Consider the following 25,366-nt stretch of genomic DNA (forward strand, 5'->3'; position numbering starts at 1 on the left):
CACACAGTGCAGCATTCAACTTATCAAGGCTTGCAATAACAAAAGGGTTGACTACTTATTGACTCAAGACATTTCATCTTTTCGTTTGAATGAATTTGTAAAAATTACAAAAAACATCATTCCAATTTCACATTGAAGGGTATTGTGTGTGTGACACAAAATGTCAATTGAATACATTTTAAATCCAGGCTGTAACACAAAAAAATGTGGAAAAAGTCAAGGGTGGTGGATACTTTCTGAAGGCACTGTACGAAGCGTCTCAGAGTAGTAGTGGTGATCTAGGATCAGTTTGGTCTTTTAGATCAAAATGAATAAGATTACATGGACATGGGGTACCTGATTCTGTGTTAGCACTCGTATCCTAAGACGATTAATACATACGGCCCTAAACTCGACTCCGGGTTCCATAAGAAATGGGTTAAATATTGATTTAAAAATGTATTAATAAAAACAATTTAATTTAATAAGGAACTACCTGATGTCTGAATATATACATAGTGCTTTACATACAGAATGGGTTTGTAGTCTGTGTCGGGTCAGTTTAAAACGATATACAAAGTTTATCTGAGCAGAGAGAGGAGTCTTACTGCTGCTCTCTCTTAAGCGCCAATCAACTATTCATACCACTCCAAATCGACCACATGACTGTTTTCAAACTTTCAATTTGCTTTGCAATTAGTACGTTCATATCTCGTGTGAATTACATCACCTGCTGAAGATGTGGACTTTTAACCCAAAAAAGATATCATGTTCGGTGACCTTTTGGAAAATAATGGTAACTCCGTGGAAAAGTATATGTTATTTACTTTAAATTTAGAATAGAAACCAACATATAAATACAGACTCCTTTTGGGCAGTCATTTCTGTGAGGGACCAGTAGAGGGAAATCTACCCCTAATTAGAAGTGAGGAGCCAGAGGGAGCGGCTCTTTAAACTGGCCTTTTTTGAAAGGCCCTGTCAATGGAGAGGAAGATAATGAGTGGAGGGTTTGTTTCTGCTCTGGGTTTCATGAATGGATAAGGACTTCTTTTGAGCCCTGGGGCGCTATAGTGGTTGTCCGCAATTACGTCCATCTATGCCAAGAACACACTTCACAATTATATGCAATTAGGGAAATGTATGTTTCTGTGAAGGACTAGGGCAAATTATCCTAGCCTCTAATTTGGCATCTTTCATATGGGATAATTGCTGATGACCAAAGGAGCGTGCACTTTTCTCTGACAGCAAATATCAATTTCAAACTAATGGCTTTCAGAGACCAAACACGTGCATTGGAAAAATGGCTTAGTTGCATCCATATGTGCAGGATGGATGTAACAACAGCCCGGCTGATCTTGTCATGAGCTTTTTTTGGTAAACATTTTCATTAAAGCAGAGCTTTTATGTTATAGAGACCATTCTACTTTTTAAAGCATTATCTGTACAGTATGTGAAATGTAGGCTATCGTTATTTACAAAGTAATGACTTGTTTTCAACATGAAACAAACTATCTGCACTAACCCTATCTTGCACTGACTCTATGCACACTCACAAGACTATATATACACTCACTCACATACTCTTATTATTATCTATCCTGATGCCTAGTCACTTTACCCAGCCTTCATGTACATATCTACCTCAAATACCTTATTATTATCTATCCTGATGCCTAGTCCCTTTACCCTGCATTCATGTACATATCTTCCTCAAATACCTTATTATGATCTATCCAGATGCCTAGTCACTTTACCCTGCCTTCATGTACATATCTACCTCAAATACATTATTATTATATATCCTGATGCCTAGTCACTTTAACCTGCTTTCATGTACATATCTACCTCAAATACCTCTGCACATTGATCTGGTACTGGTAGCTCCATTCTTGTGTATTTTATTCGTCTTCTGTTACTATTTTTCTTTTAAGTATAATTTTTTAACTCTGCATCGTTGTGAAGAGCTCACAAGCAAGCATTTCACGGTTAAATCAACACCCATTGAATTCGGTGTATGTGACAAATGAAATGTGATTTGATTTGACATGTGGCAATGAACCTTATGCACTTAAGGGCATATTTGAAGTGTTTCATGTTTTACAAAAGTATTTAGTAGTTGATGAATCAGAAAATGTAATATAGCATGTATATTATATTATAGAATACTGTAAAGACCCACTTGGATTTAAATTCCTATTTAGCAATTTCACAAGTGTATTATTCCCTTCAGATATTTCAATTCTATAAATCTACACAAGGCCTGGAAATATTGTTAGCCCAATAGCAAGTGCATAAGCATTTTCTTTCTGTCCAAATGCTAGCCCATACGGGCAAATTAGGTATTCGGTTAACACTCGGACATAGTTTCCTTCTGACTTGTTAGGTTGAGCACAAAATGTCCTATTTCAATTTGCACACACTAACCATATTTTCATGAATGTCAACAAACTGCTTGCGATTTGATGTTCCTAAAGCGGTTAAGCTGTTGTTCCAAGCCAACGGCCAGTAGTGTTGAATTGGCATAAGTGAGTATGTCGTGTCTGTTTTGTCAAGGCTATGTTTTCAAAACTGGAACTAAATGCGACAAAACTTTTAAAAGAACTGGGTTGCTCTGCCAACTACAATACAAATTGAACTTGATCCCCTTCATGCATTTTGCATACAAATTGCACTTATATGAATGACTGCTTCTAATACCTCAAAACACCCACAGGAAGAACAATATTTCCGTTTTTAATTTAGGAGATTCTGTGGACTTCGGTGAACCATTTCAAGGTGGGGATAAATATGAATTGGATTCTGTGCTTATAACTTGTCTTTTTTGAGAAAGAAAGGGGTAACACTTTAGTAAAAACCTGCGCAATTAGGCCTAAGCGTTAACTGCACCGTCATGTGTTGTGTATGAACAAATTCATTTCTTAGTGTGCAGATAAGCAGTTAAAACAATCAGTATACACAATTTAATATAAATTCTTTCCACACACCATTATTTTGCAAATCTGACACCTTCATATTGCCATGCAAAAAAAATGTGTGAGTTAGGCTTTATGCCAGAGTTTTCACATTTGAAGCAGACTAAGATGACGTTTACACTGCCAAAATAGAGACACTTGGACATGTAACTTTTGACAGGAAGTGATGTCATAGTGTGGTACCTGACGGGAGCTCCTCTGGACTGGGCAGGCTTCAGCAGAACTGTGATGGTGGTGTCCGTCTCGTTCAGAGGAGGCATGTCTGTCTCGTACTCCGGCATCGATGGGGCTGGTGGGGAAATAATCAGAGGGGATGAGATCAAGTAAGTGTTCATCAGGGCACGCCGTGGAACACTTTTTAAATGTTATGCCACAAAAAACTAATATGCTTGAGTCTGTTTTAGTTACTTTTGTTTTTTAATGAACAAACCCTGTTGAATTCCTATCTTTAAAACACACTTGTTCCCCTCACATCATGGCAATAATGGATTTAGCCCTGTGATTGCTGAAGCTAATCCAGAACAAAGTATGGCTTACAGTAACAGTACATAGACTATGGAAAAGGCTTGAGTCAATATTGTCCATGAAGCCATTGCTAAAGATCGACCTTTTTAAAGATGTATCCTAACACAAGCATGTTGGTGTGAAAACCTTGCCCTATACACGTCACGATAGTGCCATCTCTTTAAAATGTCACGTCTTCATTATCTCCAAAACATTCATTGGACAACCTTGATTAGATAAACCAAGGCTGGAATTAGAAATGCCAATTCGTTCAGGAACCAAAGAGAAAGGTGTCGATGCTCCAGGCCGTCAAGGCTCTAGTCTATTGGATGACTGACAACTGAGACAGGGAATGTTTACTTTCAGAGATAAGAAGACAAATCCTTCATGCTTGTGTTACACCAATTCGATCTATGAATGTCAGGAATGACATGGTTCAAATGAATGTTGCACAATGATGAACAATGTTTGATTGCTACATTCTGTGGGGTACGTTGTCATTCCAGTGATATTTTGACTGTCAGCAACAGCATTAAATTGGTGTGGCAATCACGTGATTTTCTTCATCCCCAACTTTGTTCGATCTCAGCAAATAAATATATTATTCTACTCTAGCTAAATTTCTACAGTGAGACTCACGCTACTTCATTAATCATTCCCAGCATGTAATCCCTATATAGACATTTGAAAGGTCACTGTTTTACTGAGGTGTGTCCATTTAAAAAATATATAATAATTGTTGAAGAATGAACAATAATATACTGGCCTTACAAGTCTTAGTCAGGTGTTCGAGCCTTGTTCTAAAATGTATTTTTTAGAAAACTTAGCATTTTACAATGTCACAGTGTTTGTTTTTTACTTTCATATAACATACAAAAGGAAAAAGGAGAACAAAACTGCTATGGTACGATGGTGGACGGAATTTCTGTCGTAGTTGTCATGTGTGTTCCCCCTCCGGCCTCTAGGTCACCAGGCTGCCCGTTTATGGTGCACACCTGTCACCTGTCCCTTTTGTTTCCTCCCAAGTTGTCATTGTTCCTGTTCCAGTGTCATGTCTGTGCGTTGTTTGTGTTTTTTGTTTTGTATTTAGTTGCGTTTATTTATGAAAACACTCGCTCGCTGAACTTGCTTCCCGACTCTCAGCGTACATCGTTACAGTAGTGCTTGTGGTTGTATGTATGTGAACTTCTGATACCAACGTAACACCACTATTAAGACTATCTGCTCTGAACAAGTCTCACGCACCTGCTATCTTGGTGGCAATGCGGGTGGTAACAGGGGGTCCAAAACCTTTGTTGGTGCTGGCTTTGAGGGTGAAGAAGTAGGTGGTGCCCGGGTAGAGCCCCACAAACAGGTGGTGAGTCTCGTTGCGTAGCTTGAACACCCTGCCGCGCTGGGTGGTCAGGTCTGCACTGGGGTCCAAGGAGCTCAGAGCCTTATAGGTGATCTGTAAGAACAGAGAGAGAAAAAGTAACACCATGGGTGGGTTGCAGCAACATGGATTAACTCTAAAACTGGGTTAAATCAAGGGTTTCTATATTAATCTTGTTGCACCAAAATGTTAAACCTAGTTTTAAATTAATCCTAGTTAAATTAAATTCAGTGGCGGAAAAAGTACTCCATTTTCATACTTGAGTAAAAGTAAAGATATCTTTATAGAAAATGACTCAAGTGAAAGTCACCCAGTAAAATACTACTTAAGTAGAAGTCTAAAAGTATTTGGTTTTAAATATACTTAAGTATCAAAAGTAAACGTAAAAGTACAAATAATTAAGTAAACCAGACGGCACAATTATTTATTTTTTTACGCATAGCCACGGTTACACTCCAACACTCAGACACATTTTAAGAACAAAGCATTTGTGTTTAGTGAGTCCTCCAGATCAGAGGCAGTAGGGATGACCAGGGATGTTCTCTTTATAAGTGTGCGAATTAGACCATTTTCTGTCCTGCTAAGCATTCAAAATGTAACAAGCACTTTTGTGGGCCAGGGAAAATGTGTGGAGTAAAAAGCACATCATTTTCTTCAGGAATGTACTGTAGTGAAGTAAAAGTAGTCAAAAATATAAATAGTAAAGTACAGATACCCTTAAAAACAACCAAATTTAGATTAGGATGGATTTAATCAGAGGTGTAAAGTACTTAAGAAAAATACTTTAATCTAAGTTTAGTTTTCACTTTAAACCTTTTTTATATAAACTTAGATTGGAGGTTAATTCTGAACTGCCACTTGAGGTGGTTTAACTGATAAAAGGCAGCATATCTGTGGAGAGACCAAAACTACAGTTCCTCTCAGAACAATTAGAGACAGGTTGAATCCTGAGTTTTATGATAATGAGTTTTCAAGGAGATACAACTTCTCCAAAAACTCTGTAATGCAACTGGGAAGAAAGGTTGCACAAACCATTACGCTTTGTAGTGATAGGAACGTGGCTGTACCCCCACTACTTCAGCTCCTGGTGACCCTACAGTTCTACGCAACTGGATGTTTCCAGATGGTGGATGGGGATCTTTTTGGACTCCAACAAGTCAACCATCTGCAGGATTGTAGTCCGAGTGTCCAGTGCTATTGCCTGTCTGAAGAATCAGTACATAAGGTTGAATCCTACAGAGGAAACAGCAGCTGGATTTTACAGGAGAGCTAGATTCTTAGGTGTACCAGGGGCAATAGACTGCCTGCCTCTCCACTGCTGCATCCTTTTGGCCTTTCTCTTTGAAATTTTTCCAGCACGCCTTCATCCGATTTGGGTCCCTCTTCTCTTAAATCCATTCAATCTGTTTCATAATACGGCCATGGGGTCTTCCCTTCTTTTTGACAGTCGTGTTGAGTCTTTTTATCCTCTATCTTAGTAAATTCCTCCATCAGCTCCGACAATATTTTTTTTCATAAGCAGAGAAGTTTGAACTTCTTTGACATGCAATGATCAGGTGGCTAGTGAACAAATGATAAAGGGCTAAATAACGTTAGGTAATGACAAAAACACATTATATTTTATGCTAACTAGCTTGGTTTATAAACTAGCTAGCGACAGTAGCTAACGTTAGCTAAAGAACGATTTTTCTGGCGACTACTGGCAAATAACAGATTTTATTTCAAATCGGCCAACCCATAAGAACCTTTCACAATGGAGTTGCAGCAGTGCTACATTGCTACTTTTGTGGCCTCATTTGTCAAGTAGGCTAGCAACTTCGTTTCAACTCATGAAATACGTCACTAATCATAGTTTAAAACTGAAAATCATAGATTTACTGATCCAGATTCAAAATGAAGTGGTGCAACACATCTCTGATTAATTATAAATCTACATTTACGAAACCTAGATGAGCTCTAATCCTAGATTAATTTAAACCATGTTGGTGCAACCCACTCTATATCCTATGAACAAAATGTATTTAAATTGCATTCTATCATGCAGTATAATGCATTATTAAACATCCTATAAGCACTAACAACAGACCATTGCAATAATAGCCTTCAAAGGCATTGAACACAGTTGGTTCATACCAAAGTTGTGTCCCTAGTTTGACAAATGTTTCAAGAAGCTAAGCGTATGTCGCATGTCACTACTTCAAAAGGAGAGGCGTTTTAATCAAAATGCATTTTTTGTCAGAAATGCCTTCTGGAGCATGTGAACTTTCATGTGCCTAAGTAACAAACTTGTATTCCATCTGTAAATACGAATACAATTGTTAAATTTCGAGCCTAGTTGGTTTAGCCATGGAAAAAAACAGGAACCTTCCTGCTAGCCATGATTGGCTGAGATAATGGTTGAGCTGGACATGCCGAGAGATGAGTTTTGATTGGTCGGCCATGTAGCGAGCTTCTGTCTATAACATGAGCTGCTCAGTATGTGTAGATATTCCTTGCTACCATGGCTTTTTTGAAAGATATAACGTTAGTCAACTACAAAAGTGTTGCTAGTGCTCTCAACAACATTGCTATCTTGAATTTAGTTGGCTGTATTGTCAAGCATCAGTGTGAAATGGTTGTGATGGACTACTTTATACACATGGTCAGTGTGAACCAGAGTGACTTGACACAACGGGCCAAACAAGCTGTAGCTACAAAAAATATTTGGATATTATATATTTCTAATTTTGTCAGAAATTCATTTTCATTGCAAGTTAATGCCTACTGTTCGCTAGCTAGCGAATGTTAGCTTGCTGGCTTGCTAGCTAACGTTACGTTACGTGTATGATTTGTGTAGTAATATTATTCATATCTCAGAAATACATTTGCATTGCTAGTTATAGCCTAACGTTAGCTAGCTAGCTAACATTGAACCTAGTTGGTTAGCTTTAGCTACTTGCATATTCATACTACATGACAATCAGTTTGTACTGTAGCTATGGGTTGAGATTATGGTTCATTGTTTAGCTGGGTAGCAACATGTCTAAACAAAAGACTCCACTTTGTCAGATGATTACATGACCCATCAAGTTAGCCAGATGTATCTGGGGGTGATAATGGCCATCTATTGTAAACAATTGTAACCCATCCACTTTGCTAAATGTGGCTGGGGGGTGGCTATAGCATTTCTTTCACATTACTTTTAGACAAGTGTGTCTGGGCAAGCATCATCTAATAATTATAAGATATTTAATTAATATTTTTATCTGGACATATTGCTACTATGCAAATATGCAAGTAACCATTGATGAAAAGGTGTAGACAAACAAGAGCTCTCCAGTAGGTGTACCAAAAACGTTCAAGGTCCATTTTCTCAAACGTGGGGTTACAAGTTTATCAACTTTTAAAGCAGATTTACTTTCCCATAGTTCCTCAATAGCACATACATTTTGACAGGAAAATTGTCAAATTCACACACTTATCAGGAGAACATCCCTGGTCATCTCTGCTGCATTTGATCTGGCAGACTCACTAAACACAAATGCTTAGTTTGTAAATTATGTCTGAGTGTTTGAGTGTGCCCCTGGCTATTCGTCAATAAAAAAAAATTTAAACAATTGGTCCGTCTGGTTTAATATAAGGAATTTGAAATGATTTATACTTTTATGTTTGATACTTAAGTACATTTTAGCAATTCCATTTACTTTTGATACTTAAGTATTTTTAAAAACAAATACTTTTAGACTTTAACTCAAGTACTATTTTACAGGGTGATTTTTACTTGAGTCATTTTCTATTAAGGTATCTTTACATTTACTCAAGCATGACAATTTAGTACTTTTTCCATCACTGGATGTGGCTGGGGGTTATATCATTTCTTTAGATGTCTAAATTGATGGGTCAAGTGTGGCTGGGTATGCGTCATCTAATATTTATAAAATATTTTGAATCCTTTAAAAGATGGGTGGGGCTGGCTTAAGAGAGTGTGAACAATGCTGAAAGGGCATAGACAAAGAAGAGCTCTCCAGTAGGTACCAAAACATTCAAAGGCCCTTTTCTCAAAAATGAGTTTATCAACTTTCAAAGCAGAATTACTTTACCATTGTTCCTCAAAAACTCAGTGTATGATATACCATTTTGTAGCTCTGAGTCTCTACTTTTTATCAATGTAAAAAAAAAAATTTTTTTTTTTTTTGATACATAAGACCCATTTGAGCCGGTCAGTCACAAATGTGGGCCTGCAAGCTGCTTTTTTTCCAGTGCTTTCGGAAACACCGTCATTCAGGATGACCAACATTGCAAACAGTAAACGTTACCTTAATTGGTTTCATAGCGCCTAGTGACAAGCTATCCTACTGTAAATAGAGAGCAAATGCAGGATAGAAAGGTAAACATATTGCAATGTTGATGTGTGGGTTGTAAATACGGTGGTTGGCTAATTGGTACCAATCCCCAAAATAGTATGTGATTTAAGGAATTATTTCTATCCACAACACACAATATTGTCCTTTTCGGGCATATGCATTGTTTTAAAATAGTGAAGGAGAATATAATGGCAATGTCAATTCTATTGGTCCTACCAGTGAGTTTCCGTCTCCATTCGAATTATCTCCACAGTGCTGTGTGCCACGGCAATGAAATACTGGCAATACATTACAACAGAAATATTGACGGCGTCAAAACAATCAGGCTGCACTTCCATAACCACAAACATCCAAACACATGGCCTGTATTTATTTTTATTTTTTTACCGGTGGAGATTGATGTTTGGGTAAATTGATGTCTACAGGGTTGCGAGCAATAAAAACATTTTAGACTGATGTTTCACAGATCACAACTCCATTATAAAATTCAAATCAAACCAATTGACAGCTCAGTGCCTGCTGGCAGCTAGGCCGGTCGCTGCTTGAAAGGCTTTCATGGTAAGTGCTGGATACGGCTATGTCCCGAGACCGTGTTGCACTGACCACAGACAAATAAGCAGTTGGGGCAAGACAAGCCCAGAAAGCAAAAAAACAGAAATGATAAGGAGAGTGTGTGTGTGTGGGGGGGGGGGGGGGGGGTGTCCTATATAAGCCTTTTTGAAACCTGTCATTGTAGACCTCCAGACAAAGCTGGGCCAAAATTATGTAATATGAATATGGGTCTGGAGCCGTATAGACTTTGGGTGTGTGATTGGTGGTCCTTGGTTATGTGAGAAACTGGGCTAGGGTGAGTCAGACTTCAGCAGCTGTCAGACATCATGGGGGTGTTTTAAAGGCTGCTGGCTAATCTAGACTGATTAGCATAAGTCCTCATCAAGCCACTGATGGCTTGCAGGATTTCCAAGCTCGATAAGGAGTCGTAAAGGAACTGAAAATGAAACAAATGGAGTCTTCCTGTAGACGTGGTTTCCTAATTCCTTTCCTAGCTATAATTTATGCAATAAAGTTTAGGTTAACTGGTTCACAACACTTTAAAATTGTGTTCACCAATTGATTAAGCATTTATTTTCGCAAGGCATCCGTTTGAGTTGACAAGCATCCACTATTGAATGCATGGCAGCAATAAATCTTTCCTTGTTGTTGTGCTTCAATAGACTGTCCCCATTGCCATCGAGGTTCTATCTGCTGTCACCAATCCTTACATTGGATACAAACGTCAGTGAAAAATGTATATTTGTGATATATTTATAGTGTAATTTCAGGCAGCAACACAACACATTGACTCAGGAAGTCCTACTGCCATCAACACCCTTCCATTTTATACCCGCCAGGGCTGCAGTGAGACTGTTGCTCATAATAAATACCTGAAATCAATATTTATTCATGGAGACTCTTACTCAGACTTGTAAAATATTACCCCCAAATATTTGTTGCTTTAGTTTGGGTGTGAATGCATATTCCTCTGGCTCTCCTTCTCGTTGGTTGATATACTCAGCAGGGAGGCGTAATAAAGCAGAGGTAGTTTACTGCCCTATGAAACAGCAGACGCCCACCGAGGCACTGCACTGTGGATAATGGAGAGACTACGTCTGTGGAATAACTCGTCGCCGATACAAGAGATGGATGCCAACAAATAAGGACGCTGTACCAAACAGCAGCACACATAAATAAAAGCAAAAGACACAGGGCAATGTGTCTTTTTGTTTAATGGGAGAGTTCGGGGAAAGTGACAGTTACTGCTGTTGTTTGAGGTTTGAGTTTTCAATTGGTTCATAGTTCCTTACTCAACTTTAACTTTTGTTAGTGGCAAGTTCGGTCTGAATAAAACATCTATATAATACAGTATGCCCTACAAATTGAAATGGGCTAAACCAAATAAATATTATTTTACATTTTTTATTAGAAATAAGAACATACAAGAATAGGATAGTGGTTTCAATTGTTGGGACATTAATATATTTGCTTCAAAACCCACGCAATCTGTGAAAAGTCTACAAAATGCCACAGCAACAATGGCCTCAATCGCTATATCAATCTATAAATGTTTCCACCTCGGGGACAAAGGAGAGGACAGTTTCAAAAGCTACAAGGCAATCAATGGTCTTCCATTATCCATTCATGTCCATTCAGTTATCTTGTATAGGAAGCCTTTTCAGTGTCACACTAGATACAAATCAAGAGGGAATGATGCTGATGCATTTGGCGAAAGAGAGGCTACAATGTGGGGAGGAAATGATCGGTCTCGATAATATGAATAATAAAATATACCATTTAAAAGACACATTTATCCAGAGTGACTCACAATACATGAGTGCATACATTTTTAGGATGTGTATGTGATCCCTGCAGGAATTGAACCTACGACCTTGGCGTTACCAGCCCCATGGTCTAACCAACCACGCAGAACCACATTGTCTGCCTGGGCACGTTATCATTGGAGTTGGGGTGGCTCCCTGGCTGCAGTAGGGGCAGGTGACACAGCTGCTATATGGCTACCAGCTCGAGGCAAGGTAGCAAATCCACTCCACTCAGGCCATTAGCAAACAGTTAAAAGGCAGGCTTGTAATTGAGTTGGGCAAGTGTAAAGTTGCTCAGCTTGTCCATCCATCCCTCCGTTGTCCCTGGGAAACAGGGACAAATGGGGTGCCATTTGTAGCATGCCATTTGTTGTAAAACAGATTAAATACGAGACACAAAATGTTTACATTTTGAAGCATCTGTTACATTACATATAGCATGTTATAAAACGACATCACATGAGGGTACAACTGGATACAGCTCCAAAGTTTTACAGAGAGACTTGGATGTCACAGTGGTCCTTACAAGATTGGCTAGGGGAGCTTGCACACATTTACAGTACTGTGTGTCTAGGGAAAGATGCAAAGGGAGGGAAAGTATTGATGCCAGAGAACTGTCACAAAGTGAAGCGAGACGACAAAGGAAGATTCTGTGTGAATTTGGACACAGTGTGGATTTGGACACAGATTGATATTATTTGTATGTACAGCACTGCACATTGAGAGACAAGAGAAGAGCTGTCATTTGACGACTGCTACGTACACAGTTAGCTTAGACTAGAAGGGTAGAACTCGCAATGCACAATCAACTGTTTTATCCGTTGGTTATGTCACTTGTCCATGAGGTGGTTGTGCTAACGAAATGTTTGTGCTTCTAGTTCCGACAGTGCAGCAATATCTAACAATTTCACGACAAATACCAAATACACACAAATCTATGTAAAGAAATGAAATTTAGAATATATAAATATATGGACGAGCAACGTCAGAGCGGCATAGACTAAGATACAGTAGATTGTATAGAATACAGTATATAAATATGAGATGAGTAATGCAAGATATGTAAACATTATTAAAGTGACCAATGATTTCAAGTAGGCAGCAGTCTCTCTGTGCTAGTGATGGCTATTTAACAGTATGATGGCCTTGAGATAGAAGCTCTTTTTCTGTCTCTCGGTCCCAGCTTTGATGCACCTGTACTGGCCTCGCCTTCTGTATCATAGCGGGGTGAACAAGCATTGGCTCGGGTGGTTGTTGTCCTTGATGATCTTTTTGGCCTTCCTGTGACATCGGGTGCTGTAGGTGTCCTGGAGGGCTGATGAGCCTTCCTCACCACACTGTCTGTGTGGGTGAACCATTTCAATTTGTCAGTGATATGTACGTCGGGGAACTTAAAACATTCCACCTTCTCCACTGCGTTCCCATCGATGTGGATAGGGGGGTGTTCCCTCTGCTGTTTCCTGAAGTCCACGTTAATCTCCTTCATTTTGTTGATGTTGAGTGAGAGGTTATTTTCTGGATACCACACTCCCAGAGCTCTCACCTCCTCCCTGTAGGCTGTCTCGTCGCTGTTGGTAATCAAGCCTACTACTGTTGTGTGGTCTGCAAACTTGATGATTGAGTTGGTGGCGTGCATGGCCACGCAGTCATGGGTGAACAGGGAGTACAGGAGGGGGCTGAGCCCGCACCCTTGTGGGGCCACAGTGTTCAGGATCAGCGAAGTGGAGATGTTGTTTCCTACCTTCACCACCTGGGGGCGGCCCGTCAGAAAGTCCAGGACAAAATTGCACAGGGCGGGTTTCAGACCCAGGGCCTCGAGCTTAATGATGAGCTTGGAAGGTACTATGGTGTTGAATGCTGAGCTATAGTCAATGAACAGCATTCTTACGTAGGTATTCCTCTTGTCCAGATGGGATAGGGATAGTGTGCTGTGTGTTGGCGATTTCATCGTCTGTTGACCTATTGGGGCATTAAGCAAATTGAAGTGAGTCTAGGGTGACAGGTAAGGTGGTGATATGATCCTTGACTAGTCTCTCAAAACACTTCATGATGACAGAAGTGAGTGCTACGTGGCTATAGTCATTTAGTTCAGTTATCTTTGCCTTCTTGGGTACAGGAACAATGGTGGCCATCTTGAAAGCATGTGGGGACAGCAGACTGGGATAGGGAGAGATTGAATATGTCCGTAAACACACCAGCCAGCTGGTCTGCATGCTCTGCATGCTCTGAGGATCCGGCTAGGGATGCCGTTTGGGCTGCCAGCCTTGCAAGGGTTAACACGTTTAAATGTCTCACCATGGAGAAGGAAAGCCCACAGTCCTTGGTAGCTGGCCGCCTCGGTGGCACTGTGTTATCCTCAAAGCAGGCAAAGAAGGTGTTTAGCTTGTCCGGAAGCAAGACGTCGGTGTCTGCGTCGTGGCTGGTTTTCCTTTTGTAGTCCGTGATTGTCTGTAGATCCTGCCACATATGTCTTGTGTCTGAATCATTGAATTGCGACTCTTTGTCTCACGTTGTCTCTATACTGACGTTTTGCCTGTTTGATTGCCTTGTGGAGGGAATGACTACTCTGTTTGTATTCTGCCATATTCCCAGTCACCTTCCCATGGTTACATGCAATGGTTCGTGCTTTCAGTTTTGAGTGAATGCTGCCAACGATACATTGTTTCTGCTTAGGGTAGGTTTTAATAGTCACAGTGGGTACAACATCTCCTCTACACTTCTTGATGAACTCAGTAATCGTCTCGGTATATACATCAATATTAATCTCTGAAGCTACCCGGAACATATCCCAGCCCACGTGATCAAAACAATCTTGAAACGTGGATTCCGATTGGTCAGACCAGTGTTGAATAGTCCTTAGCACGGGTACTTCCTGTTTGAGTTTCCGCCTATAGGAAGGGATGAGAAAAATGGAGTCGTGGTCAGATTTTCCGAAAGAAGGGCGGGGAAGGGACTTGTATGCATCCCGGAAGTTGGAATAACAATGGTTGAGTGTTTTTCCAGCACGAGTACTACAGTCAATATGCTGATCGAATTTAGGTAGCCTTTTCCTCAAACTTGCTTTGTTGAAGTCCCCAGATACAATAAATGCAGCCTAAGGATATATGGTTTTGTCACACCCTGACCTTAGAGAGCCTTTTTATTGTCTATGTTGGTTAGATCAGGGTGTGACTAGGGTGGGTAGTCTAATTTTTTATTTTCTATGTTACATTTACATTTTAGTCGTTTAGCAGACGCTCTTATCCAGAGTGACTTACAGTAGAGTGCATACATTTTATTACATTTTACATACTGAGACAAGGATATCCCTACCGGCCAAACCCTCCCTAACCCGGACGACGCTATGCCAATTGTGCGTCGCCCCACGGACCTCCCGGTTGCGGCCGGCTGCGACAGAGCCTGGGCGTGAACCCAGAGACTCTGGTGGCGCAGCTAGCACTGCGATGGCGCAGCTAGCACTCCGCCACCCGGGAGGCGCAGTGTTGGCCTGGTATGGTTCCCAATCAGAGGCAGCTGTCTATCGTTGTCTCTTATTGGGAATCATATTTAGGCAGCCTTTTCCACCTGTTGTGTGTGGGATCTTAATTTTGTATTGTTACTTTTTAGCCCTACAAAGCTGTACGTTTAGTTTGTTACTCATTCTTGTTTTGTGCCGGTTATCATAAATAAAAAATTATTAACCTACCCCACGCTGCATCTTGGTTCGACCATCCTTCCAACAATGGTCGTTACAGGTTTCCAGTTTGCACAAAGTCCAGTGAAGTTCCTTGAGGGCAGTCGTGGTATCGGCTTTAGGGGGGATATACACGGCTGTGACATTAACCGAAGATAATTCTCTTGGCCGATAATACTGTCGGCATTTGATTGTGAGGTATTCTAGGTCGGGTGAACAAAAGGACTTGAGTTCCTGTATGTTTTTACAATTACACCATGAGTTGTTAACTTCTTTGGGACTGGGGGACAGTATTGAGTAGCTTGGATAAAAAGATGCCCAGTGTAAACTGCCTGCTACTCAGTCCTAAAAGCTAGAATATGCATATAATTAGTAGATTTGGATAGAAAACACTCTGAAGGTTCTAAAACGGTTTGAATGATGTCTGTGAGTATAACAGAACTCATATGGCAGGCAATAACCTGAGAAAAAATCCAACCAGGAAGTGGGAAATCTGAGGTTTGTAGTTTTTCAAGCCATTGCCTATCGAATATACAGTGTCTATGGAGTCATATTGCACTTCCTAAGGCTTCCACTAGATATCAACACTCTTTAGAACCTTGTTCGATGCTTCTACTGTGAAGGAGGGGGGAACGAGAGCTGATTGAGTCAGGCGTCTGGCAGAGTGGCACGAGCTCAGTCTCGCGCGCTCCCGTGAGAGTTAGCTGCGTTCCATTGCATTTCTACAGATAAAGGAATTATCTGGTTGAAAAATTATTGAAGATTGATGATAAAAACATCCTAAAGATTGATTCTATACTTCGTTTGACATGTTTCTTTGAACTGTAATATGAGTTTTTGTCTGAACTTTCGCCTGGACTTGCCTGCGCCTCCCGAGTTTGGATTTGTGTACTAAACGCACAAACAAAAAGGAGGTATTTGGACATAAATGATGGACTTTATCGGACAAAACAAAACATTTATTGTGGAACTGGGATTCCTGGGAGTGCATTCTGATGAAGATCATCAATAGTAAGTGAATATTTATAATGCTATTTCTGACTTCTGTTGACTCCACAACATGGCGGGTTTCTGTATGGCTTGTTTTTGTGTCTGAACACCGTACTCAGATTATTGCTGTTTACTGTTTTTATTTATTTACTTTTCTGCTCTTTTGCACACCAGTATCTCTATTTGCACATGATCATCTGATGATTTATCACCCCAGTGTTAATCTGCTAAATTGTAAGTAATTATTCGCTCCTATGGCCTATCTATTGCCTACCTCCTCATGCCTTTTGCACACATTGTATATAGATTCTCTTTTTTTTGTTGTTGTTTTTTTTTCCTACTATGTTATTGACTTGTTTACTCCATGTGTAACAATGTGTTGTTGTCTGTTCACACTGCTATACTTTATCTTGGCCAGGTCGCAGTTGCAAATGAGAACTTGTTCTCAACTAGCCTACCTGGTTTGTCACGATCCTCATAATAAGTGGGTGAGAGAGAGGACCAAGGCGCAGCGGGAAATGAAGACATCTTCTTTTATTAAAGATGACGAAACACGAAACAAACACTATACACAAACTAACAAAACAACAAACGACCGTGAAGCTAAATAACGTAAGTGCACAGACAAGCAACAAACGTTCAACATAGACAATTACCCACAAACAGCTAAAGCCTATGGCTGCCTTAAATATGGCTCCCAATCAGAGACAACAATAACCAGCTGTCTCTGAGAACCAATTCAGGCAACCATAGACTTTCCTAGACACCTACACTGAACACTAACCCATCTACTCTACTTAACCCCCTAAACCATACAACACCCTAGACAATACAAAAACACACAAAGACAACCCACCCCAACTCACGCCCTGACCAACTAAATAAATAAAAGAAAAAGGAACAATAGGTCAGAAACGTGATATGGTTAAATAAAGGTGAAATAAAAAAATAAAAATTGCATGGTGTGCTTTTTCTGAAAAGTTTTTTTGAAATCTGACACAGCGGTTGCATTAACCTGTTGGGGATGGGGGCGCTGTTTAGACTATTTATGCTAATGTGGCAAATTTTTTAAACGGCTTCCCACAAAATCCTTGATCGTACAATATGCATATTATTATTATTATTGGATAGAAAACAGTCTATAGTTTCTATAGGAGTTGAAATTTTGTCTCTAAGTGGAACAGAGCCCATTCTACAGCAATTTCCCTGACATGGAGTCAGATTTGAGAAACGTTGGCCACTTTTCTGAAGTCATTTAAAAGGGCTCTGTCGTTGCTATGACTATACGGACACTTCTTACGTCTTCCCCTGGATGCCTTTACGTGATGACGATTCCAACGGGCTCGATTGCTCGTTCACAGGCCCTACAAATGAAAAAAACCTTTAGCTAGCAAGTCTTTTCTTGCTGCGTAACGCGCGTGGAAGACACCGACCCTCTCCTGTTCCAAGCGTTAGTTTAGCCTGTTATATTTCTCCGGTCATCTTTTCACTCGTTATAGGAGTTACAAACATCACAAAGTAGTTAATTTAAAGCGTTTTATAGCAATTTATATCCGTTTAGTGCGATTTTGGGACATTTATTTTTGCAACGATGTGAAAAGTTGGGCACGCTTTTCAGTTCATCCCGAACGTAGTTGACATTTCCACATGGCAAGAGGACAGCTTTCCACCAAAAGACGATTTCTCCCAAGAAAGGATCCTTTGCCCAAGATACTGATGGAAGAACAGCTCAAGGTAGGACATTTTTATTATGATAAATCGTGTTTCTGTCGAAACATTTTAGTGGCTTAGGACGCCATGTTTTTTGACGTAGCTTCGCTTGGCGCAAACTGTATTGAAAAGTAAGGATAAATTAAAAAATGTAATAACGCAATTGTATTAAGAATTAAATTGTCTATCAATCCCTGTCCACCCTATATTTTTTAGTCACGTTTATGAGTATTTATGTATAAGAGTAGATCACTGTCTAAGTGGCGCAAGGACGTTTTCTTTACCAGCTTGTCTACATTTCACATTGTCTAACCATGATTTTGGTGGCTAAATATAAACATTTTCGATCAAACTGTATATGCATGTTGTAATGTGATGTTACAGGAGTGTCATCGGAAGAATTCTGAGAAGGTTAGTGAAAAAATTAATATCTTTTGGCGATGTTGACTTTTATCGCTCACTTTGGCTAGAATCAATGCTGGGCTGCTAATTGCTATGTGCTAAGCTAATATAACGATTTATTGTGTTTTCGCTGTAAGACACTTAGAAAATCTGAAATATTGTCTGTATTCACAGGATCTGTGTCTTTCGATTCGTGTATGCTGTGTATTTTTACGAAATGTTTGATGATTAGTAGTTAGGTAAACACGTTGCTCATTGTAATTATTCTAGTCCATTTGTGATGGTGGGTGCAATTGTAAACTATGCCATATACCTGAAATATGCACTTTTTTCTAACAAAACCTATCCCATACCATAAATATGTTATCAGACTGTCATCTAATGAGTTTTTTTGTTGGTTAGGGGCTATAAATATCTTAGTTTAGCCGAATTGGTGATGGCTACTGGTGTTGGTGGACAAATAAAAGATGGTGGATTATGCTAATGTGTTTTTAGGTAATAGATGTACATCTTTACATATTGTGTCTTCCCTGTAAAACATTTTAAAAATCGGAAATGTTGACTGGATTCATAAGATCTGTGTCTTTCATTAGCTGTATTGGACTTTAATGTGTGAAAGTTAAATATTTTAAAAAAATATTTTTTTTGAATTTCGCGGCACTGGTTTTTCAGTGGGGGGGGGGGGGGGGGTGCCGCTAGCGCCACGCTGATCCTAGACAGGTTAAGGAGAAGTTTATCTATAATTCCATGCATAACAATTGTATCTTTTAGCAATGTTTATTATGAGTATTTCTGTAAATTGATGTGGCTCTCTGCAAAATCACCGGATGTTTTGGATGCAAAACATTACTGAACATAACGCGCCAATGTAAACTAAGATTTTTGGATATAACAATGAACTTTATCGAACAAAACATACATGTATTGTGTAACATGAAGTCCTATGAGTGTCATCTGATGAAGATCATCAAAAGTTAGTGATTAATTTTATCTCTATTTCTGCTTTTTGTGACTCCTTTCTTTGGCTGGAAAAATGGCTGTGTTTTTCGTTTGGTGTGCTTTCATCGTAAAGCCTTTTTGAAATCGGACACTGGCTGGATTTACAACAAGTTTATCTTTAGAATGGTCTAAAATATATTAAAAGGAATTTTAATTATGGGACTTCTGTTGTTTTGAATTTGGCACCCTGCAATTTCACTGGCTGTTGTTGAGGTGGGACGCTAGGATCCCGAATATCCCGGAGAGGTTAATCATGAAACATACACACCCCACCCTTCTTCCCGGGAGATGTTTATTCCTGTCAGCGCGATGAACTGAGAATCCAGATGGCTGCACCAACTCCGACAGGTATATCCCGAGTGAGCCATGTTCCCGTGAAACAGAGTATGTTACAATTCCTGATGTCTCTCTGGAAAGAAACCATTGCCCTCCCTGATCTCGCCAACTTTGTTATCCAGGGACTGAAAATTAGCGAGTAATATACTCGGAAGCGGTATTTGGTGTGCGCGCCTTCTAAGTCTGAACTGAAGACCGCTCAGAATCCCTCTACTTCGCAAGAGTTGTTTTGGGTCGGCCTCTGGAATAAGTTATATTGCCCTGAGTGGTGCGTACAAAAGGATCCGCTTCGGGAAAGTAATATTCCTGGTCGTAATGCTGGTAGTCTCGGTGAGCTCTGATATCCAATAGTTCTTCCTGGCTGTATGTAATAACACATAACATTTTCTGGGCTAACAATGTAAGAAATAATACTGCAAAGTTTCCTAAGAGCTACAAGCGAGGCTGCCCTCTCTGTCGGTGCCATTTTCTTTTTTTTAAAGACCACATAGACCAGACAAATTCTAATCTGGACATTGAAGCCATTCCCACTGGTGATTTTCATTCTACCCCGCTATCCAGGGAATGATTTAAGACCATGGACACAAGGTGGGTGCAATTAATGATCAAATAGAACAGAAAACCAGCAGTACTCCGGACCTCCAGGCTCAGATTTCGCTACCCCTGATACAGGCTTGCCAGGGGAAAATGTACAGTACTGTTGTAAAAATGTACTGTACCCCAATATACACTACCATTCAAACGTTTGGGGTCAGTTAAATGTCCTTGTTTTTGAGAGAAAAGCACATTTTTTGTCCATTAAAATAACATCAAATTGATCAGAAATACAGTGTAGATATTGTTAATGTTGTAAATGAGTATTGTAGCTGGAAACGGCAGATTTTTTTATGGAATATCTACATAGGTGTACAGAGGCCCATTATCAGCAACCATCACTCCTGTGTTCCAATGGCACATTGTGTTAGCTAATCCAAGGTTATAATTTTAAAAGGCTAATTGATCATTAGAAAACTCTTTTGCAATTATATTAGCACAGCTGAAAACTGTTGTGCTGATTAAAGAAGTATCTGGAGCGTCAGCATTTGTGGGTTCGATTTGTTGTTTCTAATTTCTGCATTACCAAATGAGGAGAAACAAACTTCACACACCAGTCAGAGTTATACTTAAACTACATCTTTAATAATAAGATAGTACTTGACTTTCAATGATGCTTCATTTCTAATGAACCATTGAAAGTGACAACACAAAAATACAAAGATCTTTTATAGCCAAGATACACCCCTCTTAACCTACATGACGAACAACAGATATATAGAATGGTCACAAGGTTAAGATTAGAATGAAAGTGCTATCTCATAGAGGCCCATCCTCAGTAAAACACACACACAATAGTTAACAGCATACTCTATTCTGTTGAATAAAACAACCATTATAATACAATACAAGCATTATAACATAATCTTGCAATTTCCACGACCATGTTCCAATGGCACGCTGTGTTAGCTAATCCAAGTTTATCATTTTAAAAGGCTAATTGATCATTAGAAAACTCTTCTGCAATTATGGTAGCACAGCTTGAGACGGTTGTGCTCATTAAAGAAGCAATACAACTGTCCTTCTTTAGACTAGTTGAGTATCTGGAGCATCAACATTTGTGGGTTCGATTACAGGCTCAAAATGTCCAGAAACAAATTACTTTCTTCTGAAACTTGTTAATCTATTCTTGTTCTGAGAAATGAAGGCTATTCCATGTGAGAAATTGCCAAGAAACTGAAGATCTCATACAACGCTGTGTACTACTCCCTTCACAGAACAGAGCAAACACACTCTAACCAGAATAGAAAGAGGAGTGGGAGGCCCCGGTGCACAACTGAGCAAGAGGACAAGTACATTAGAGTGTCTAGTTTGAGAAACAGAGGCCTCACAAATCCTCAACTGGCAGCTTCATTAAATAGTACCCGCAAAACACCAGTCTCAACATCGAAAGTGAAGAGGCGGCTCCGGGATGCTGGCCTTCTAGGCAGAGTTGCAAAGAAAAAGCCATATCTCAGACTGGCCATTAAAAATATAATATTAATATGGGCAAAAGAACACTGACACTGGACAGAGGAAGATTGGGAAAAAAATGTTGGACTGACAAATCTAAATTTAAGGAGTTTGGATCATAAAGAAGAACATTCGTGAGGCGCAGAAAAAATTAAAAGATGCTGGAGGAGTGCTTGACGCCATCTGTCAAGCATGCTGGAGGCAATGTGATGGTCTGGGGGTGCTTTGGTGGTGGTAAAATGGAAGATATGTACAGGGTAAATGGAATATTAAAGAAGGAAGGCTATCACTCAATTTTGCAACTCCATGCCATAGCCTGTGGACAGCGCTTAATTGGAGCCAATTTCCTCCTACAACAGGACAATGACCCAAACCACAGCTCCAAACTATGCAAGAGCTATTTAGGGAAGAAGCAGTCAGCTGGTATTCTGTCTATAATGGATTGGCCAGCACAGTCACCGGATCTCAACCCTATTGAGCTGTTGTGCTTGACCGTATGTTAAGAAGTGCCCATCAAGCCAATCCAACTTGTGGGAGTTGTTTCAGGAAGCATGGGGTGAAATCTCTGATTACCTCGAAAAAATGACAACTAGAATGCCAAAGGTCTGCAAGGCTGTAATTGCTGCAAATGGAAGATTCTTTGACGAAAGCAAAGTTTGAAGGAAACAATGATTATTTCAATTAAAATGCATTATTTATAACCTTGTCAATGTCTTGACTATATTTTGCAACTCATTTCATGTATGTTTTCATGGAAATAGAACGGTATACTCACCTCCATATGTATTTGGACAGTGAAGCTAACATTTTAAATGAGTTATTATACTCCAGCATTTTAGATTTCAGAAAGAATGTTTCATATTAGGCGGCAGTACATAATTTCAGCTTTTATTTGAGTATATTTTCATACATATCTGTTTCACCGTTTAGAAATTAAAGCACTTCATGTATTTGAAGAAACAAGTATTTGGACAAATTCACTTATATTGTATGAAAGTACACAAAAGTTGATTACATCAAGTGTTTGACTTTATCAACTTGTTGGATGCATTTGCGGTTTATTTTGGTTGTGTTTTTCGATTATGTTTAACCCAAAAGGAACTGAATGGTGAATAATGACTGGAGTAATTTTCTTTCTAAGTGAGTAGATAAGATGTTTCTGAACATTTCTAAAATAATATTGACAATGCAATGACTAAGAAATATCCTAAATGAATAATGAATTATGATTAGTGAGAAAGTTACAGAGGCTACAACCAAACATGCCAACACCATTATTAGTAACAGGGGAGGTTAGCATTTTTTTTTGGGGGGGGGGGGGTTATGATCTTTGTGCCTCTGTAACCTTATCACTCATCATTATTCTGATTGCATTTTTTAAAAGTTGTGTTTAGGATCATGTTTTGCACAATAGGAATTTAATGGTGAATAATGCGTTGTGCCACTTTGGAGTCACTTGTATTGTAAGTAAGAATACAAAATGTTTCTGAACACTTCTACAGTACATTCATGTGGATGCTTCCATGATTATTTATAATCATGAATTAATGATGAATGAGAAGGTTACAGAGGCACAAAGATCATACCCTCCCTCCCCCCAAAAATGATAACTTCCCCTGTTAATGGTAATGTTGAGAGGTTTTATTGTAGCCTCCAACTTTCTCACTCATCCTTATTCATTCAGGATTTGTATTAATTATTTAAGAAGTGTTCAGAAACATATTATCCACTTGTAAAGAAAATTACTCCAGTTATCATTCACCATTCAGTTACTATTGGGTAAAACCTAACCCAAATCACAACCAAAATAAACTGCAAATGCATCCAACGAGTTTGTAGAGTAATACGTTTGATGTAGTCATTGCAACCAAGGAATATGGGACTAAATACTAAACGTTTGACTACTTTAATTTAAGTGAATTTGTCCTTCTTTACATGGGGGGACTAGATACATAAAGTGCTTTTGTTTCTAAATGGTAAAACAGATATCTATGAACATACCCTCAAATAAAAGGTGCATCATATGAAACTTTTCACCACAAATCGAAAATGTTAGAGTAAAGAGAATTTGTTTTGCTTCACTGTCCAGATATATATGGAAGGGAGAGAGTATGTTCTCCTATTCATCTGAATGATAAAACAACTTTGGGCTTCAAGCATTAGAGCAAAACCACATTCTCTGCCTCTGAATACAGGCTGTATCTTTGGTCCCTGGTCGTCAAAGGTAAGAAAAATAGTTCTATTCACACAAAAACGACTTCTGCTTTCGTCAAATCCCCTCAGACACCCAAAAGACTGACGAGGAGTGGGAACAGTGTCATCGAAACATTTCAACAGTGTGTGCTACAAATTCAACAAAACAAAGATCAATGACTTACACAAAGCATTCAAGTGCTCAAGTATTTACACATCCCGCATTTGCATACAGATAATGTTAGGCAAAAAGTAAGGGGGTACACTACAGAAAAAAAGCCACCCCAAACAGACTCTTCGGCGTTGATTAATGCAAAGTTATTATGTCTTCTTTGTTTCCCCTCAGTACATCTTTTATATCTTCCCTTTCTCTTTTTTGTCAGCGAAGGCAATTCACTTCTGAAAACCCTTGATGACTCGATAGTACAAGAGAGGAGCTGTGATTGAGAAGTCTGTTCCTGTGAGTGTGTGTGAGAGATCAAAAGGAACACATCCTCAACCTGACATCCGGTGACGGTCCTCTCAGCGGGGGGCCGTGTTTATGTACTCACACATTAATCTGTGAGTGTCTGTGTGTGTATGCACGGGAGTGTGTGTCTGCGTGTGTGTGTGTGTGTGCGTGTATGTGCGCAGGTGTGTTTGTGTGTGTAATTCAGAGCTTGAACCCTGCCATCACACTTTGCTTGAACCCATCGTCACACCGCTGCTGTTCTACCATTAGCGTAGCTTAGAAGTCAACAGAGGTCACAGGAACTGATGGTTGCTTATTAATGAGGTTTTAGTCATGGTGCATGTTTGTATCTGTTTGACTACTAACCATGGTGAGCATATCAGCTAGATGGCTAACAATAGATCCCTCCCTGCAGCGAAATGTCAGGCGGTGTGTTTGTAAACTGAACTCAGCATTGCATATGGTTCATTTGTCAATCAGCCACACCCGTTGCTGATTTTTTTTTTTTTTGGGGGGGGGGGCACACAGCCATGCAATCTCCATAGACAAACATTGGCAGTAGAAGGGCCTTACTGAAGAGCTCAGTGACTTTCAACATGGTACCGTCATAGGATGCCACCTTTCCAACAAGTCAGTTTGTCAAATTTCTGCCCTGCTAGAGCTGCCCCGGTCAACTGTAAGTGGAAACATTAAGGAAGAAAAACATCTCAGCTGTGAGGTGATAGGCCACATAAGCTCACAGAACGGGACTGGCGAGTGCTGAAACGCATACAAATTGTCTGTCGGCGGTTACAACACTTCATACCGAGTTCCAAACTGCCTCTGGAAGTAACGTCAGCACAAGAAGTGTTTGACGGGAGCTTCAGGAAATTGGTTTCTATGGACGAGCAGTCACACACAAGCCTAAGATCAGCATGCGAAATACCAAGAGTCGGCTGGAGTGCTGTGAAGCTCGACCCCATTCAACTCTGGAGCAGTGGAAACGCATTTTTCTGGAGTGATGAATCACGTTTCACCATCTGGCAGTCCGGTGGACAAA

At 39.7% G+C, this 25,366-nt stretch overlaps 1 protein-coding gene across 17 annotated transcripts in view; it reads right to left on the reverse strand.

The window, feature by feature from the left end:
* LOC129814814 (receptor-type tyrosine-protein phosphatase T) overlaps positions 1-25,366 on the reverse strand; it is a 561,458-nt gene that overhangs the window by 232,621 nt on the left and 303,471 nt on the right. For all 17 annotated transcript variants that reach the window (XM_055867855.1, XM_055867868.1, XM_055867867.1 and 14 more), the window contains exons 10-11: positions 4,701-4,902; positions 3,135-3,240 (exon numbers count right to left, since the gene is read on the reverse strand). In XM_055867855.1, the coding sequence (XP_055723830.1) occupies positions 3,135-3,240; positions 4,701-4,902 (308 nt within the window). The remainder of the gene's footprint in view (positions 1-3,134; positions 3,241-4,700; positions 4,903-25,366) is intronic.

This window comes from Salvelinus fontinalis, chromosome 18, assembly GCF_029448725.1.
Source record: "Salvelinus fontinalis isolate EN_2023a chromosome 18, ASM2944872v1, whole genome shotgun sequence".
Lineage (NCBI taxonomy): Eukaryota > Metazoa > Chordata > Actinopteri > Salmoniformes > Salmonidae > Salvelinus > Salvelinus fontinalis.